At 48.1% G+C, this 20,649-nt stretch overlaps 1 protein-coding gene across 1 annotated transcript in view; it reads left to right on the top strand.

Annotated features, from left to right (window-relative positions):
* Nucleotides 1-20,649, top strand: part of LOC121845859 (multiple epidermal growth factor-like domains protein 11) — a gene marked incomplete at its 5' end in the record, with an annotated part of 115,586 nt that overhangs the window by 16,446 nt on the left and 78,491 nt on the right. The window contains 1 exon segment of the mRNA XM_042318029.1: nt 1,332-1,499. Coding sequence (XP_042173963.1) covers nt 1,332-1,499 — 168 coding nt within the window.

Below are 20,649 nucleotides of genomic sequence, written 5' to 3'. Positions count from 1 at the left end.
TGAGGAAGATGAGGAGGAGGAGGAAGATGAGGAGGAGGAGAATGAGGAAGATGAAGAGGAAGAGGAGGAGAAAGAGGAGGAAGATGTGGAGGAAGATGAGGAGGAGGAGAATGAGGAGGAGGAGGAAGATGATGAGGAGGAGGATGAAAGTTGGTAGATAAAAAGCTTGTCTGCTAATCTTATCTTAAACTAAGAAAGTCAGAACAAATTCTTATTTACAATGACGGCCTACCGGGGAACAGTGGGTTAATTGCCTTGTTCAGGGGCAGAACAACATATTTTTACCTCGTCAGCTTGGGGATTCGAGCTTGCAACTTTTCGGTTACTGGCCCAACGCTCTAACCACTAGGCTACCTGTTGGTTACTAGTCCAACCTCTAACCACTAGGCTACCTGCTGGTTACTAGTCCAACCTCTAACCACTAGGCTACCTGCTGGTTACTAGTCCAACCTCTAACCACTAGGCTACCTGTTGGTTACTAGTCCAACCTCTAACCACTAGGCTACCTGCTGGTTACTAGTCCAACCTCTAACCACTAGGCTACCTGTTGGTTACTAGTCCAACCTCTAACCACTAGACTACCTGTTGGTTACTAGTCCAACCTCTAACCACTAGGCTACCTGCTGGTTACTGGCCCAACGTTCTAACCACTAGGCTACCTGTTGGTTACTAGTCCAACCTCTAACCACTAGGCTACCTGCTGGTTACTGGCCCAACGTTCTAACCACTAGGCTACCTGCTGGTTACTAGTCCAACCTCTAACCACAGCTGAAGAACCCTTGTCGATCATAAGCCTCCTCTGTTCTCCTCTCCTCCTCTTTTCTCCTCTCTCCTCTTCTCTGTTCTCCTCTCTTCTCCTCTCTTCTCTGTTCTCCTCTCTTCTCCTCTCTCCTCTCTCTCTCTTCTCCTCTCTCCTCTCCTCTCTCTCTCTCTCTCTCTCTTCTGTTCTCCTCTGTTCTCCTCTCTTCTCTTCTCCTCTCTCTCTCTCTCTTCTCCTCTGCTCTCTTCTCCTCTCTCCTCTTCTCTGTTCTCCTCTCTTCTCCTCTCTTCTCCTCTCTCCTCTTCTCTGTTCTCCTCTCTTCTCCTCTCTCTCTCTTCTCTGTTCTCCTCTCTTCTCCTCTCTCCTCTTCTCTCTTCTCCTCTCTTCTCTGTTCTCCTCTCTTCTCCTCTCTCCTCTCCTCTCTTCTCCTCTCTCCTCTCCTCTCTTCTCTCTCCTCTCTTCTGTTCTCCTCTCTTCTCCTCTCTCCTCTTCTCTGTTCTCCTCTCCTCTCTTCTCCTCTCCTCTCTCCTCTCTTCTCTCTGCTCTCTCCTCCTCTCTTCTCCATTCCCAGCTGCCATCCGTTGTCGGGGGAGTGTGCGTGCGCGGCGGGGTGGGCGGGTCTGTTCTGCAACGAGACCTGTCCGTCAGGTTACTATGGCGAGGGATGTAAGGAGGCATGTGCGTGTGCCAACGGAGCCGACTGTGAGGGCTTCACCGGCGCCTGTGTCTGTGCCCCCGGGTACACGGTGAGTAGATGGAGCAGGACACACAAACTGTACTCCTGTACTTAGGTCGTGTTTTTATACAACTTCTTAGGGAGCTTTAGTCCAGCAGTTGAAAGTGAAATGCGTCATTACTAATTGCTTAATGGATTTGAACCGTTTTTGTGCGGGTCGTCGGAACAGAACTTCAGGTTAAACCCTGCAAAGCAGCGGGCGAGGAAATAGACAGGTAGTCTTGGACTGGAGAGATACCAGACACAGTTTACTATATTATATTATTATTACTGTACAATACTACTATACTATACACACTAGTATTATTACTGTACTATACTATATACACTATTATTATTACTGTACTATACTACTATACTATATACACTATTATTATTACTGTACTATACTACTATACTATATACACTATTATTATGACTGTCCTATACTACTATACTATATACACTATTATTATTACTGTACAATACTACGATACTATATACACTATTATTATTACTGTACTATACTATATACACTATTATTATTACTGTCCTATACTACTATACTATATACACTATTATTATTACTGTACTATACTACTATACTATATACACTATTATTATTACTGTACTATACTACTATACTATATACACTTATTATTACTGCACTATACTATATACACTATTATTATTACTGTACTATACTACTATACTATATACACTAGTATTAGTACTGTACTATACTACTATACTATACACACTATTATTATTACTGTACTATACTATATACACTATTATTACCAGAGCCCTATTCCCTATATAGTGGTACTACTATAGACCAGGGCCCTATTCCCTATATAGTGGTAGTACTATAGACCAGAGCCCTATTCCCTATATAGTGTACTACTATAGACGAGCCCTATTCCCTATATAGTGGTACTACTATAGACCAGGGCCCTATTCCCTATATAGTGGTATTACTATAGACCAGAGCCATATTCCCTATATAGTGGTACTACTATAGACCAGAGCCCTATTCCCTATATAGTGGTACTACTATAGACCAGGGCCCTATTCCCTATATAGTGGTATTACTATAGACCAGAGCCCTATTCCCTATATAGTGGTACTACTATAGGCCAGAGCCCTATTCCCTATATAGTGTACTACTATAGACCAGAGCCCTATTCCCTATATAGTGGTATTACTATAGACCAGAGCCCTATTCCCTATATAGTGGTACTACTATAGACCAGGGTCCTATTCCCTATATAGTACACTACTATAGACCAGGGCCCTATTCCCTATATAGTGCACTACTTTTGACCAGAGCCCTATTCCCTGGTCATCTCTACTGCCTACTTTTGCACTACTTTTTGCACTACTTTTGCACTACTTTTGACCAGAACCCATGAACACAAGTGCACTATATAGCGAATAGGGTGCCATTTGAGACGTACCATAGAGTCCATTATCTATGAGGTGAACCTTAATGAAGCATCATTCCCCCTTCACTCTGACAGATGTACTGTAGATATCACTGGAAGAGATGGTAGCTTTGAGATATACTGTAGATGTCAATGGAAGAGATGGTAGCTTTGAGATATACTGTAGATATCACTGGAAGAGATGGTAGCTTTGAGGTGAACTGTAGATGTCACTGGAAGAGATGGTAGCTTTGAGATGTACTGTAGATATCACTGGAAGAGATGGTAGCTTTGAGATGTACTGTAGATATCACTGGAAGAGATGGTAGCTTTGAGATGTACTGTAGATATCACTGGAAGAGATGGTAGCTTTGAGATGTACCCTAGATATCACTGGAAGAGATGGTAGCTTTGAGATGTACTGTAGATGTCACTGGAAGAGAAGTGGGACTCTGATCAACCAGATGTACTGAATGTACCAGGGCAGGGTTGTGACCCCAGCTTCAGTCACAGCCTGTTGTACCAAATGGCACCTTATAGGGAGTAGAGGAGGCATTTGGGACGCAGACTCTTTGCTACGGGGAGAGATGGAATGAGATGAGTCAGTCCTGTAGCACAACACAGTTAACTACCCTGAACCCTAAGTGTACAGATAGAAGCATGCACACACACACACGCACGTACGCACACACACCCACACACACACACACACACACACACACACACACACACACACACACACACACACACACACACACACACACACACACACACACACACACACACACACACATACACACACAAACCAGACACACACACATATTTACAAACCCAGACAGAGAGGAGAGGAGGAGAGGAACACAGTTTGTTTGTTAACAGACAGAGAGGAGAGGAGGAGAGGAACAGTCTGTTTGTTAACAGACAGAGAGGAGAGGAGGAGAGGAACAGTCTGTTTGTTAACAGACAGAGAGGAGAGGAGGAGAGGAACAGTCTGTTTGTTAACAGACAGAGAGGAGAGAATGAGAGAGGAACACAGTCTGTTTGTTAACAGACAGAGAGGAGAGGAGGAGAGGAACAGTCTGTTTGTTAACAGACAGAGAGGAGAGGAGAGGAGAGGAGAGGAGAGGAGAGGAGAGGAGAGGAGAGGAGAGGAGAGGAGAGGAGAGGAGAGGAGAGGGAGAGGAGAGGAGAGGAGAGGAGAGGAGAGGAGAGGAGAGGAGAGGAGAGGAGAGGAACAGTCTGAGGCCTCACTGTATTTCTATATTTGACAACTTTAACGTCCTTACAATCCTAAAGAAAATAATGTACTTTTTACTCCATACATTTTCCCTGACACCTAAAAGTACTCGTTACATTTTGAATGTTTAGCAGGACAGGAAAATGGTTCAACCCACTCACTTCAACAGAACATCTCTGGTCGTCACTACTGCCTCTGATCTGGAGGACTCACTAAACAGAGAACATCCCTGGTCGTCACTACTGCCTCTGATCTGGTGGACTCACTAAACAGAGAACATCCCTGGTCATCCCTACTGCCTCTGATCTGGAGGACTCACTAAACAGAGAACATCCATGGTCGTCCCTACTGCCTCTGATCTGGAGGACTCACTAAACAGAGAACATCCCTGGTCATTCCTACTGCCTCTGATCTGGAGGACTCACTAAACAGAGAACATCCCTGGTCATTCCTACTGCCTCTGATCTGGAGGACTCACTAAACAGAGAACATCCCTGGTCATCCCTACTGCCTCTGATCTGGAGGACTCACTAAACAGAGAACATCCCTGGTCGTCCCTACTGCCTCTGATCTGGAGGACTCACTAAACAGAGAACATCCCTGGTCATCCCTACTGCCTCTGATCTGGTGGACTCACTAAACAGAGAACATCCCTGGTCATCCCTACTGCCTCTGATCTGGAGGACTCACTAAACAGAGAACATCCCTGGTCGTCCCTACTGCCTCTGATCTGGAGGACTCACCAAACAGAGAACATCCCTGGTCATCCCTACAGCCTCTGATCTGGAGGACTCACTAAACAGAGAACATCCCTGGTCGTCACTACTGCCTCTGATCTGGAGGACTCACTAAACAGAGAACATCCCTGGTCATCCCTACTGCCTCTGATCTGGAGGACTCACTAAACAGAGAACATCCCTGGTCACCCCTACTGCCTCTGATCTGGAGGACTCACTAAACAGAGAACATCCCTGGTCGTCACTACTGCCTCTGATCTGGTGGACTCACTAAACAGAGAACATCTCTGGTCGTCACTACTGCCTCTGATCTGGAGGACTCACTAAACAGAGAACATCCCTGGTCATCACTACTGCCTCTGATCTGGAGGACTCACTAAACAGAGAACATCCCTGGTCATTCCTACTGCCTCTGATCTGGAGGACTCACTAAACAGAGAACATCCCTGGTCATCCCTACTGCCTCTGATCTGGAGGACTCACTAAACAGAGAACATCCCTGGTCGTCCCTACTGCCTCTGATCTGGAGGACTCACTAAACAGAGAACATCCCTGGTCATCCCTACTGCCTCTGATCTGGTGGACTCACTAAACAGAGAACATCCCTGGTCATCCCTACTGCCTCTGATCTGGAGGACTCACTAAACAGAGAACATCCCTGGTCGTCCCTACTGCCTCTGATCTGGAGGACTCACTAAACAGAGAACATCCCTGGTCATCCCTACAGCCTCTGATCTGGAGGACTCACTAAACAGAGAACATCCCTGGTCGTCACTACTGCCTCTGATCTGGAGGACTCACTAAACAGAGAACATCCCTGGTCATCCCTACTGCCTCTGATCTGGAGGACTCACTAAACAGAGAACATCCCTGGTCGTCTCTACTGCCTCTGATCTGGAGGACTCACTAAACAGAGAACATCCCTGGTCATCCCTACTGCCTCTGATCTGGAGGACTCACTAAACAGAGAACATCCCTGGTCACCACTACTGCCTCTGATCTGGTGGACTCACTAAACAGAGAACATCCCTGGTCATCCCTACTGCCTCTGATCTGGAGGACTCACTAAACAGAGAACATCCCTGGTCACCACTACTGCCTCTGATCTGGAGGACTCACTAAACAGAGAACATCCCTGGTCATCCCTACTGCCTCTGATCTGGTGGACTCACTAAACAGAGAACATCCCTGGTCATCCCTACTGCCTCTGATCTGGAGGACTCACTAAACAGAGAACATCCCTGGTCACCACTACTGCCTCTGATCTGGAGGACTCACTAAACAGAGAACATCCCTGGTCGTCACTACTGCCTCTGATCTGGTGGACTCACTAAACAGAGAACATCCCTGGTCATCCCTACTGCCTCTGATCTGGAGGACTCACTAAACAGAGAACATCCATGGTCGTCCCTACTGCCTCTGATCTGGAGGACTCACTAAACAGAGAACATCCCTGGTCATTCCTACTGCCTCTGATCTGGAGGACTCACTAAACAGAGAACATCCCTGGTCATTCCTACTGCCTCTGATCTGGAGGACTCACTAAACAGAGAACATCCCTGGTCATCCCTACTGCCTCTGATCTGGAGGACTCACTAAACAGAGAACATCCCTGGTCGTCCCTACTGCCTCTGATCTGGAGGACTCACTAAACAGAGAACATCCCTGGTCATCCCTACTGCCTCTGATCTGGTGGACTCACTAAACAGAGAACATCCCTGGTCATCCCTACTGCCTCTGATCTGGAGGACTCACTAAACAGAGAACATCCCTGGTCGTCCCTACTGCCTCTGATCTGGAGGACTCACCAAACAGAGAACATCCCTGGTCATCCCTACAGCCTCTGATCTGGAGGACTCACTAAACAGAGAACATCCCTGGTCGTCACTACTGCCTCTGATCTGGAGGACTCACTAAACAGAGAACATCCCTGGTCATCCCTACTGCCTCTGATCTGGAGGACTCACTAAACAGAGAACATCCCTGGTCACCACTACTGCCTCTGATCTGGGGGACCCACTAAACAGAGAACATCCCTGGTCGTCACTACTGCCTCTGATCTGGTGAACTCACCAAACAGAGAACATCCCTGGTCGTCACTACTGCCTCTGATCTGGAGGACTCACTAAACAGAGAACATCCCTGGTCACCACTACTGCCTCTGATCTGGAGGACTCACTAAACAGAGAACATCCCTGGTCATCCCTACTGCCTCTGATCTGGAGGACTCACTAAACAGAGAACATCCCTGGTCATCCCTACTCCCTCTGATCTGGAGGACTCACTAAACAGAGAACGTCCCTGGTCGTCCCTACTCCCTCTGATCTGGAGGACTCACTAAACAGAGAACATCCCTGGTCATCCCTACTGCCTCTGATCTGGTGGACTCACTAAACAGAGAACATCCCTGGTCATCCCTACTGCCTCTGATCTGGAGGACTCACTAAACAGAGAACATCCCTGGTCGTCCCTACTGCCTCTGATCTGGTGAACTCACTAAACAGAGAACATCCCTGCTCATCCCTACTAGCCTCTGATCTGGAGGACTCACTAAACAGAGAACATCCCTGGTCGTCACTACTGCCTCTGATCTGGAGGACTCACTAAACAGAGAACACCCCTGGTCATCTATACTGCCTCTGATCTGGAGGAGTCACTAAACAGAGAACATCCCTGGTCGTCACTACTGCCTCTGATCTGGAGGACTCACTAAACAGAGAACATCCCTGGTCATGTACTGCCTCTGATCTGGAGGACTCACTAAACAGAGAACATCCCTGGTCGTCACTGCTGCCTCTGATCTGGTGGACTCACTAAACAGAGAACATCCCTGGTCATGTACTGCCTCTGATCTGGAGGACTCACTAAACAGAGAACATCCCTGGTCACCACTACTGCCTCTGATCTGGGGGACCCACTAAACAGAGAACATCCCTGGTCATCACTACTGCCTCTGATCTGGAGGACTCACGAAACAGAGAACATCCCTGGTCATGTACTGCCTCTGATCTGGAAGAATCACTAAACAGAGAACATCCCTGGTCACCACTACTGCCTCTGATCTGGAGGACTCACTAAACAGAGAACATCCCTGGTCATGTACTGCCTCTGATCTGGAGGACTCACTAAACAGAGAACATCCCTGGTCATCCCTACTGCCTCTGATCTGGAGGACTCACTAAACAGAGAACATCCCTGGTCATCGCTACTGCCTCTGATCTGGTGGACTCACTAAACAGAGAACATCCCTGGTCGTCCCTACTGCCTCTGATCTGGAGGACTCACTAAACAGAGAACATCCCTGGCCGTCCCTACTGCCTCTGATCTGGAGGACTCACTAAACAGAGAACATCCCTGGTCATCCCTACTGCCTCTGATCTGGTGGACTCACTAAACAGAGAACATCCCTGGTCATCCCTACTGCCTCTGATCTGGTGGACTCACTAAACAGAGAACATCCCTGATCATCACTACAGCCTCTGATCTGGAGGACTCACTAAACAGAGAACATCCCTGGTCATCACTACAGCCTCTGATCTGGAGGACTCACTAAACAGAGAACATCCCTGGTCGTCACTACAGCCTCTGATCTGGGGGACTCACTAAACAGAGAACATCCCTGGTCGTCCCTACTGCCTCTGATCTGGAGGACTCACTAAACAGAGAACATCCCTGGTCGTCACTACAGCCTCTGATCTGGTGGACTCACTAAACAGAGAACATCCCTGGTCGTCCCTACTGCCTCTGATCTGGTGGACTCACTAAACAGAGAACATCCCTGGTCGTCACTACTGCCTCTGATTTGGAGGACTCACTAAACAGAGAACATCCCTGGTCGTCCCTACTGCCTCTGATCTGGTGGACTCACTAAACAGAGAACATCCCTGGTCGTCCCTACTGCCTCTGATCTGGAGGACTCACTAAACAGAGAACATCCCTGGTCGTCCCTACTGCCTCTGATCTGGAGGACTCACTAAACAGAGAACATCCCTGGTCATCCCTACTGCCTCTGATCTGGTGGACTCACTAAACAGAGAACATCCCTGGTCATCCCTACTGCCTCTGATCTGGTGGACTCACTAAACAGAGAACATCCCTGATCATCACTACAGCCTCTGATCTGGAGGACTCACTAAACAGAGAACATCCCTGGTCGTCCCTACTGCCTCTGATCTGGTGGACTCACTAAACAGAGAACATCCCTGGTCGTCACTACTGCCTCTGATTTGGAGGACTCACTAAACAGAGAACATCCCTGGTTTTCCCTACTGCCTCTGATCTGGAGGACTCACTAAACAGAGAACATCCCTGGTTGTCCCTACTGCCTCTGATTTGGAGGACTCACTAAACAGAGAACATCCCTGGTCGTCACTACAGCCTCTGATCTGGGGGACTCACTAAACAGAGAACATCCCTGGTCGTCCCTACTGCCTCTGATCTGGAGGACTCACTAAACAGAGAACATCCCTGGTCGTCCCTACTGCCTCTGATCTGGAGGACTCACTAAACACATGCTTGGTTTGTAAATGATGTCTGGGTGTTGGAGCGTGCCCCTGGCTATTTGTAAATTAAAAACACAAGAAAATGATGCCGTCTGGTTTGCTTTATATAAGGAATTTAAATGATTTATACTTTTACTTTTTTTATACTTACTTTTGAAAAAATATTTTAGCAATTATATTTATTTTTGATACTTAAGTATATTTAGAACCAAATACTTTTAGACTTTTACTGAAGTAGTATTTTACCGGGTGACTTTCACTTTTACTGGAGTATGACAATTGGATACTTTTTCCACCACTGCGCTCACACACACACACACACACACACACGCACGCACGCAAAAACACACACACACACACGCACGCACGCAAACACACACACACACTCAAACACACACGCACTCAAACACACACACACGCACGCACGCAAACACACGCACGCACGCAAACACACGCACACACACACACACGCACGCAAACACACGCAAACACACGCAAACACACGCAAACACACGCACACACACACACACACACACACACACACACACACACACACACACACTCAAACACACACACACACGCGCACGCACACATGCAAACACACACACACACACCGTTAGAGAAAGTGTAACACAGAGAGTTGATAACATCAAGGCTGTGTGGTGAAACGGGATGATGTAACTCTGTGTTAAACAGTAGAAGACTACTGTAACCTCTTTGCAATAAGGGACTGAGACCAAAAGCTCCAGAGAAACGTCTTTATTACCCAGGATGCTGTCAGCTGAGTGCCCCCGTTTAGAAAGTTACACAACACATTTTATACTCTTCCCTTGTAGGCGTCACCTCCCAGCTATCCATTTTATACTCTTCCCTTGTAGGCGTCACCTCCCCAGCTATCCATTTTATACTCTTCCCTTGTAGGCGTCACCTCCCCAGCTATCCATTTTATACTCTTCCCTTGTAGGAGTCACCTCCCCAGCTATCCATTTTATACTCTTCCCTTGTAGGAGTCACCTCCCCAGCTATCCATTTTATACTCTTCCCTTGTAGGAGTCACCTCCCCAGCTATCCATTTTATGACCCCAGTGAGTTTCCCCTCCTTTCCCTCTATAGAATGTCCATGGTCCTCTCTCTCTGTATAATGTCCATGGTCCTCTCTCTGTAGAATGTCCATGGTCCTCTCTGTAGAATGTCCATGGTCCTCCCTCTATAGAATGTCCATGGTCCTCTCTCTCTATAGAATGTCCATGGTCCTCTCTCTGTAGAATGTCCATGGTCCTCTCTCTCTGTAGAATGTCCATGGTCCTCTCTCTCTATAGAATGTCCATGGTCCTCTCTCTGTAGAATGTCCATGGTCCTCTCTCTCTGTAGAATGTCCATGGTCCTCTCTCTGTGGAATGTCCATGGTCCTCTCTCTATAGAATGTCCATGGTCCTCTCTGTCTCTGTAGAATGTCCATGGTCCTATCTCTTCCATTGACATCTACTGAACCTTACTGTAGTCATCTCTAGTGCTTTCTCCAGGAATGTCCATGGTCAGCTACCATCTACTGAACACTACTGTAGTTGTCTCTTTCTTTAACTACCTCACTCTCATATTTTTCTTCCGTCTCTTCATTTGTTTAACTTTGTGAATATTAGATGAAGGGTAATTACAAGACATAGGGTTGGTGGGGGTCCTCTCTCTCTGGTCTGCTGTCTTAATTCGACATGGTTCATAATTAATTGAATCAGCACAGTGCTGTACTGTAGGTGGAGGTCCTGCTCAAAGGAGTGTCATCTCTAGAGAGATTCCCAGAGGAGATCTCTAGGAGGAGAACCCTACTGTAGTCATCTCTAGTGCTTTCTCCAGGAGGAACACTACTGAGGAGAGGAGAGGAGAGGAGGAGACATAGGGTTGAGGAGGGGAGAGGGTTCAGAGGAGAGGAGTAGGTGGAGGAGAGGAGAGGAGAGATTCCCAGAGGAGAGGAGAGGAGAGGAGAGGAGAGGAGAGGAGAGGAGAGGAGAGGAGGAGAGGAGAGAGGAGAAAGAGAGGAGAGGAGAAGTCGAGCAGAGGAGAGGAGAGGAGAGGGGATGGGAGGAGAGGGAGAGGAGAGGAGAGGGAGAGGAGAGGGAGAGGAGAGGAGAGGAGAGGAGAGGAGAGGAGAGGAGAGGAGAGAGAGGAGAGGAGAGGAGAGGAGAGGAGAGGAGAGGAGAGGAGAGGAGAGGAGAGAATAGAGGAGAAGGAGAGAGAAGAGAAGATGAGCGGAGGAGAGGAGAGGAGGAGGAGAGGAGAGGAGAAGAGAGGAGAAAAGAGAGGAGGAGAGGAGAAGAGAGAGAGAGAGGAGAGGAGAGGAGAGGAGAGGAGAGGAGAGGAGAGGAGAGGAGAGAGAGGAGAGGAGAGGAGAGAATAGAGATGAGGGAGGAGAGGAGAGGAGAAGAGAGGAGAGGAGAGGAGAGGAGGAGGAGAGGAGAGGAGAGAAGACGAGTGGAGGAGAGGAGAGGAGAGGAGAGGAGAGGAGAGGAGAGAGAGAGGAGAGAAGATGAGCGGAGGAGAGAGAGAGGAGAGAAGAGGAGAGAGTCGAGGAGAGGAGTAGAGAGAGAGGAGAAGGAGAGAGAGAGAGGAGGGAGGGGAGGAGGAGGAGAGGAGAGGAGAGAGAGGAGAGAGGAGAGGAGAGGAGAGGAGGGAGAGGAGAGGAGAGGAGGGGAGGGGAGGGAGAGGGAGAGGGGAGGAGAGGAGAGGAGAGGAAAAGGGGAGGGAGAGGAGAAGTCGAGCAGAGGAGAGGAGAGGAGAGGAGAGGAGAGGAGAGGAGAGGAGAGGAGAGGAGAGGAGAGGAGAGGAGAGGAGAGGAGAGGAGGAGGAGAGGAGAGGAGAGGAGAGGGACGTCCCCAAATACTACTGTTCTTTGACATGTCTGACATGTTCCAGATTATATACTGGCATTATATACTGGCATTATGTACTGGTATTATGTACTGGTATTATATACTGGCATTATGTACTGGTGTTATATGCTGGGATTATGTACTGGGATTATATACTGACATTATATACTGGCATTATATACTGGGATTATGTACTGGCATTATGCACTAGGATTATATACTGGTATTATATACTGGGATTATGTACTGGCATTATGCACTGGGATTATATACTGGAATTATATACTGGCATTATATACTGGTATTATATACTGGGATTATGTACTGGGATTATATACTGGGATTATATACTGGGATTATGTATTGGCATTATGCACTGGGATTATATACTGGGATTATGTACTGCCATTATGCACTGGGATTATGTACTGGGATTATATACTGGGATTATGTACTGCCATTATGCACTGGGATTATGTACTAATAGTGGATCTCAGATTTACTCAGGAAACACAAGCCTATGACGCAGCGTAGGAACAGCCTTTAGACCTCGTGTTTATTGTTTTCATTTAGTCAATAGTTGTTTATCTATGAATTACTCCAAGCTCCAGAATGATTCGTGCTGAGCGTTGTGTCTCTGTGGTCTGCCAGCGTACTGTAGTTGTTGTAACGTGTCAGTAACCTGAATAATACTCAGTAATCTAGTCACACTGATAGACCACTGAGGTTGACAGGACGGGCTCAGTCTGTGTGTGTTCTGAATGTTCTGGGTCGCAGACTGACACCAATTTACTTCAATGCATAAATCATCAACTCGATCAGTCAACACGATCAATCAACATGAACAGTCAACACGATCAGTCAACATGAACAGTCAACACGATCAGTCAACACGATCAGTCAACATGAACAGTCAACACGATCAGTCAACACGACCAGTCAACACGACCAGTCAACACGAACAGTCAACACGAACAGTCAACACAATCAGTCAATACAAACAGTCAACACAATCAGTCAACACGAACAGTCAACACGACCAGTCAACACAATCAGTCAACACAATCAGTCAACACAAACAGTCAACACGATCAGTCAACACGAACAGTCAACACGACCAGTCAACACAAACAGTCAACACAATCAGTCAACATGGTAATGCTTTATACTCATCATTTTATCCTTTGAGAAGAAAGGAGAGATTACAGACTAGAAATCCACAGTAGATCGTTGTATCCTCAGAGAAGAAAGGAGAGATTACAGACTAGAATACCACAGTAGATCTATGGACTTCACAGGGAGTTCACATTGCAATCAAAGCAATACTGTAGTCTGTAGATTTGCTTGGTGGTCTGTCACGGGGAATATGTACAGCGTGTCTGGGTTGAAAAGGCAGTTGACTCCAAAGTAAAAGTTTGTCAGATGTTTTCAGACCTCAAAAGTGGTGTAGTGTTGAGATGAGTGTCTGTGTTTCATACCATCTGCTGCGTGAACGTGGATCCAACTTTACATCTGAATCCCAAATGAATCAGTCTAAAATTATTGAATTAGACGCTGCCTATATTTCCCATTCATTGGGGAGTCAGACAAATATGTATGTAAAAAAAAACAACAACAGATGGTGTGGAAAATGAACTCATCTCAACTTTAGATCACATTTTGAGGCTTGAAAACTTCAAACTAACTTTTGATTTAGGAGGGAACATATTGATCCAAACATTGTTAAAGTTTCACTAAGGTCTTGTTAAAATATCGCTTGTGGAAACAGTGAAACTACCACTCTCTCTCTCTCTGTCGCTCTCTCTGTCTCTCTCTCTCTGTCTCTCTCTGTCTCTCTCTGTCTCTCTCTCTCTCTGTCGCTCTCTCTGTCTCTCTCTGTCTCTCTCTCTCTGTCTCTCTCTGTCTCTCTGTCTCTCTCTGTCTCTCTCTGTCTCTCTGTCTCTCTCTGTCTGCTCTCTCTGTCTCTCTCTCTCTGTCTCTCTGTCTCTCTGTCTCTCTCTGTCTCTCTCTCTCTCTCTCTCTCTGTCTCTATGTCTCTCTCTGTCACTCTCTCTGTCTCTCTCTGTCTCTCTCTCTGTCTCTCTGTCTTTCTCTGTCTCTGTCTCTCTCTCTCTCTCTGTCTCTCTGTCTCTCTCCATCTCTGTCTCTTTCTCTTTCTCTCTCATTCTATGTCTCTCTGTCTCTCTCTCTCTTTTTCTCTCTCATTCTATGTCTCTCTGTCTCTCTCTGTCTCTCTCAGTGCATGCTGGGTCTCTAGTGTTTGTCTCTAGTCTGAGTCTCTCTGGCAGTGTGGATTCTATGTCTCTCTGTCTCTCTCTCTTTTTTCTCTCTCATTCTATGTCTCTCTGTCTCTCTCTGTCTCTCTCAGTGCTCTGGGAGTGTTTGTAGTTTAGAGGCAGTGTCTCTCTCTCTCTGTCTCTCTCAGTGCATCAGTGCATGCTGGGAGTGTTTGTAGTTGAGAGGCAGTGTGGAGGGCTCTGTCTCTCTGTCTCTCTCAGTGCATGCTGGGAGTGTTTGTAGTTGAGAGGCAGTGTGGAGGGCTCTGTCTCTCTCTGTCTCTCTCAGTGCATGCTGGGAGTGTTTGTAGTTGAGAGGCAGTGTGGAGGGCTCTGTCTCTCTCTGTCTCTCTCAGTGCATGCTGGGAGTGTTTGTAGTTGAGAGGCAGTGTGGAGGGCTCTGTCTCTCTCTGTCTCTCTCAGTGCATGCTGGGAGTGTTTGTAGTTGAGAGGCAGTGTGGAGGGCTCTGTCTCTCTCTGTCTCTCTCAGTGCATGCTGGGAGTGTTTGTAGTTGAGAGGCAGTGTGGAGGGCTCTGTCCATACATTCTTGCTTTTTTTCTTGGTATTTATTTTTTCAAATGTTCTTTTCTATGGTGGAGGATTAACGCACTGTTGGTTTAGCTGTACCCACTATTTTCTAGTCAGGTTATAGATGGTGGTGTAGATGAGGCTGGGTCTTGTCAGGTTATGATGGTGGTTACAGATGAGGCTGGGTCTAGTCAGGTTATAGATGGTGGTGTAGATGAGGCTGGGTCTAGTCAGGTTATAGATGGTGGTGTAGATGGGGGAGCTGGGTCTAGTCAGGTTATGGATGGGTGGTGTAGATGAGGCTGGGTCTAGTGTTACATGAGGGTGGTGTAGATGAGGCTGGGTCTAGTCAGGTTATGGAGGGTGGTGTAGATGAGGCTGGGTCTAGTCAGGTTATAGATGGTGGTGTAGATGAGGCTGGGTCTAGTCAGGTTATAGGGTGGTGTAGATGAGGCTGGGTCTAGTCAGGTTAGATGAGAGGTGGTGTAGATGAGGCTGGGTCTAGTCAGGTTATGATGGTGGTGTAGATGAGGCTGGGTCTAGTCAGGTTACGGATGGTGGTGTTCCGATGATTCTGATGAGAATGGGTGGTGGATGAGGCTGGGTCTAGTCAGGTTAGTGTTAGGCTGGGTCTAGTGGGATGTGATGAGGCTGGGTCTAGTCAGGTTACATAAATGGTGGTGTAGATGAGGCTGGGTCTAGTCAGGTTATGGATGGTGGTGTAGATGAGGCTGGGTCTAGTCAGGTTATAGATGGTGGGTGTAGATGAGGCTGGGTCTAGTCAGGTTATAGGTGGTGGTGTAGATGAGGCTGGGTCTAGTCAGGTTACGGAGGGTGGTGTAGATGAGGCTGGGTCTAGTCAGGTTATGATGGTGGTGTCTAGTCAGGTTATAGATGGCTGGGTCTCTAGTCAGGTTATAGATGGTGGTGTAGATGAGGCTGGGTCTAGTCAGGTTATAGATGGTGGTGTAGATGAGGCTGGGTCTAGTCAGGTTATAGATGGTGGTGTATGGATGGTGTAGGCTGGGTCTAGTCAGGTTATAGATGGTGGTGTAGATGAGGCTGGGTCTAGTCAGGTGATGTAGATGAGGCTGGTGTAGAGGGGCTGGGTCTAGTCAGGTTATGGAGGGTGGTGTAGATGAGGCTGGGTCTAGTCAGGTTATAGAGGTGGTGTAGATGAGGCTGGGTCTGGTGGATGGTGGTGTAGATGAGGCTGGGTCTAGTCAGGTTATAGATGGTGGTGTCATGGTCTAGTCAGGTTATAGATGGTGGTGTAGATGTGGGTCTAGTCAGGTTATGAGGGTGGTGTAGATGAGGCTGGGTCTAGTCAGGTTATAGATGGTGGTGTAGATGAGGCTGGGTCTAGTCAGGTTATAGATGGTGGGTGTAGATGAGGCTGGGTCTAGTCAGGTTATGGATGGTGGTGTAGATGAGGCTGGGTCTAGTCAGGTTATAGATGGTGGTGTAGATGAGGCTGGGTCTAGTCAGGTTACGGAGGGTGGTGTAGATGAGGCTGGGTCTAGTCAGGTTATGAGGGTGGTGTAGATGAGGCTGGGTCTAGTCAGGTTATAGATGGTGGTGTAGATGAGTCTGGGTCTAGTCAGGTTATAGATGGTGGTGTAGATGGGGATGGGTCTAGTCAGGTTACGGAGGGTGGTGTAGATGAGGCTGGGTCTAGTCAGGTTACGGAGGGTGGTGTAGATGAGGCTGGGTCTAGTCATGCTATGGATGGTAGTGTAGATGAGGCTGGGTCTAGTCAGGTTACGGAGGGTGGTGTAGATGAGGTTGGGTCTAGTCAGGTTACGGAGGGTGGTGTAGATGAGGCTGGGTCTAGTCAGGTTACGGAGGGTGGTGTAGATGAGGCTGGGTCTAGTCAGGTTATAGATGGTGGTGTAGATGAGGCTGGGTCTAGTCAGGTTATAGGTGGTGGTGTAGATGAGGCTGGGTCTAGTCAGGTTATAGATGGTGGTGTAGATGAGGCTGGGTCTAGTCAGGTTATAGATGGTGGTGTAGAGGAGGCTGGGTCTAGTCAGGTTATAGATGGTGGTGTAGATGAGGCTGGGTCTAGTCAGGTTATAGATGGTGGTGTAGATGAGGCTGGGTCTAGTCAGGTTATGGATGGGTGGTGTAGATGAGGCTGGGTCTGAGTCAGGTCAGATAGATGGTGGTGTAGATGAGGCTGGGTCTAGTCAGGTTATGGATGGTGGTGTAGATGAGGCTGGGTCTAGTCAGGTTATAGATGGTGGTGTAGATGAGGCTGGGTCTAGTCAGGTTATGGAGGTGTAGATGGTGTAGATGAGGCTGGGTCTAGTCAGGTTATAGATGGTGGTGTAGATGAGGCTGGGTCTAGTCAGGTTATAGATGGTGGTGTAGATGAGGCTGGGTCTAGTCAGGTTATGGAGGGTGGTGTAGATGAGGCTGGGTCTAGTCAGGTTATAGATGGTGGTGTAGATGAGGCTGGGTCTAGTCAGGTTAGGTGGTGGTGTAGATGAGGCTGGGTCTAGTCAGTCAGTAGATGGTGGTGTAGATGAGGCTGGGTCTAGTCAGGTTATGGAGGGTGGTGTAGATGAGGCTGGGTCTAGTCAGGTTATAGATGGTGGTGTAGATGAGGCTGGGTCTAGTCAGGTTATGGAGGTGTAGATGAGGCTGGGTCTAGTCAGGTTATGGAGGGTGGTGTAGATGAGGCTGTCTAGTCAGGTTATAGATGGTGGTGTAGATGAGGCTGGGTCTAGTCAGGTTATAGATGGTGGTGTAGATGGGGATGGGTCTAGTCAGGTTATGATGTGGTGTAGATGAGGCTGGGTCTAGTCAGGTTATGGATGGTGGTGTAGATGAGGCTGGGTCTAGTCAGGTTATGGATGGGTGGTGTAGATGAGGCTGGGTCTAGTCAGGATGGTGGGGTAGATGAGGCTGGGTCTAGTCAGGTTATGATGGTGGTGTAGATGAGGCTGGGTCTAGTCAGGTTATAGATGGTGGTGTAGATGATGCTGGGTCTAGTCAGGTTAGAGATGGTGATGTAGATGAGGCTGGGTCTAGTCAGGTTATAGAGGGTGGTGTAGATGAGGCTGGGTCTAGTCAGGTTACGGAGGGTGGTGTAGATGAGGCTGGGTCTAGTCATGCTATGGATGGTGGTGTAGATGAGGCTGGGTCTAGTCAGGTTACGGAGGGTGGTGTAGATGAGGCTGGGTCTAGTCAGGTTACGGAGGGTGGTGTAGATGAGGCTGGGTCTAGTCAGGTTACGGATGGTGGTGTAGATGAGGCTGGGTCTAGTCAGGTTATAGATGGTGGTGTAGATGAGGCTGGGTCTAGTCAGGTTATAGATGGTGTTGTAGATGAGGCTGGGTCTAGTCAGGTTATAGATGGTGGTGTAGATGAGGCTGGGTCTAGTCAGGTTATAGATGGTGGTGTAGATGAGGCTGGGTCTAGTCAGGTTATGGTGTGGTGGTGAGATGAGGCTGGGTCTAGTCAGGTTATAGATGGTGGTGTAGATGAGGCTGGGTCTAGTCAGGTTATGTAGATGGGCTGGTGTCAGATGAGGCTGGGTCTAGTCAGGTTGGGTCTAGATGTGGGTGTAGATGAGGCTGGGTCTAGTCAGGTTATGGATGGTGGTGATGAGATGAGGCTGGGTCTAGTCAGGTTATGATGAGGCTGGGTGGTGTAGATGAGGCTGGGTCTAGTCATGCTATGGAGGGTGGTGTAGATGAGGCTGGGTCTAGTCAGGTTATGGAGGGTGGTGTAGATGAGGCTGGGTCTAGTCAGGTTATAGCTGGTGGTGTAGATGATGCTGGGTCTAGTCAGGTTAGAGATGGTGATGTAGATGAGGCTGGGTCTAGTCAGGTTACGGAGGGTGGTGTAGATGAGGCTGGGTCTAGTCAGGTTACGGAGGGTGGTGTAGATGAGGCTGGGTCTAGTCAGGTTATAGATGTGGTGTAGATGAGGCTGGGTCTAGTCAGGTTATAGATGGTGGTGTAGATGAGGCTGGGTCTAGTCAGGTTATAGATGGTGGTGTAGATGAGGCTGGGTCTAGTCAGGTTATAGATGGTGGTGTAGATGAGGCTGGGTCTAGTCAGGTTATAGGTGGTGGTGTAGATGAGGCTGGGTCTAGTCAGGTTATAGAGGGTGGTGTAGATGAGGCTGGGTCTAGTCAGGTTACGGAGGGTGGTGTAGATGAGGCTGGGTCTAGTCAGGTTATAGGAGGGGGTGGATGAGATGAGGCTGGGTCTAGTCAGGTTATAGGATGGTGGTGTAGATGAGGCTGGGTCTAGTCAGGTTATAGCTGGTGGTGTAGATGAGGCTGGGTCTAGTCAGGTTATAGGTGGTGGTGTAGATGAGGCTGGGTCTAGTCAGGTTATAGATGGTGGTGTAGATGAGGCTGGGTCTAGTCAGGTTATAGATGGTGGTGTAGATGAGGCTGGGTCTAGTCAGGTTATAGATGGTGGTGTAGATGAGGCTGGGTCTAGTCAGGTTATAGATGGTGGTGTAGATGAGGCTGGGTCTAGTCAGGTTATAGATGGTGGTGTAGATGAGGCTGTGTCTAGTCAGGTTACGGAGGGTGGTGTAGATGAGGCTGGGTCTAGTCATGCTATGGATGGTGGTGTAGATGAGGCTGTGTCTAGTCAGGTTAGTGATGGTGGTGTAGATGAGGCTGGGTCTAGTCAGGTTATAGATGGTGGTGTAGATGAGGCTGGGTCTAGTCAGGTTATAGATGGTGGTGTAGATGAGGCTGGGTCTAGTCAGGTTATCTAGGTTATGGAGGTGGTGTAGATGAGGCTGTGTCTAGTGAGGTTAGATGAGGTGTAGATGAGGCTGGGTCTAGTCAGGTTATGGATGGTGGTGTAGATGAGGCTGGGTCTAGTCAGGTTATGATGGTGGTGTAGATGAGGCTGGGTCTAGTCAGGTTATGGATGGTGGTGTAGATGAGGCTGGGTCTAGTCAGGTTATAGATGGTGGTGTAGATGAGGCTGGGTCTAGTCAGGTTATAGATGGAGGTGTAGATGAGGCTGGGTCTAGTCAGGTTATAGATGGTGGTGTAGATGAGGCTGGGTCTAGTCAGTAGATAGGTGGGGTAGATGAGGCTGGGTCTAGTCAGGTTATGGATGGTGGTGTAGATGAGGCTGGGTCTAGTCATGCTATGGAGGGTGGTGTAGATGAGGCTGGGTCTAGTCATGCTATGGAGGGTGGTGTAGATGAGGCTGGGTCTAGTCAGGTTATGGAGGGTGGTGTAGATGAGGCTGGGTCTAGTCAGGTTAGAGATGGTGATGTAGATGAGGCTGGGTCTAGTCAGGTTATAGATGGTGGTGTAGATGAGGCTGGGTCTAGTCAGGTTATTCTAGTGGATGAGGCTGGGTCTAGTCATGAAATGGAGGGTGGTGTAGATGAGGCTGGGTCTAGTCAGGTTATAGATGGTGTCTAGATGAGGCTGGGTCTAGTCAGGTTATAGATGGTGGTGTAGATGAGGCTGGGTCTAGTCAGGTTATAGATGGTGGTGTAGATGAGGCTGGGTCTAGTCAGGTTATAGATGGTGGTGTAGATGAGGCTGGGTCTAGTCAGGTTATAGATGGTGGTGTAGATGAGGCTGGGTCTACTCAGGTTATAGATGGTG

This window comes from Oncorhynchus tshawytscha, unplaced genomic scaffold, assembly GCF_018296145.1.
Source record: "Oncorhynchus tshawytscha isolate Ot180627B unplaced genomic scaffold, Otsh_v2.0 Un_contig_4866_pilon_pilon, whole genome shotgun sequence".
NCBI classification, from domain to species: Eukaryota; Metazoa; Chordata; class Actinopteri; order Salmoniformes; family Salmonidae; genus Oncorhynchus; species Oncorhynchus tshawytscha.
The sequence above is the reverse complement of the archived record's forward strand: the minus strand, read 5'-3'. Positions and strand labels throughout refer to the sequence as shown.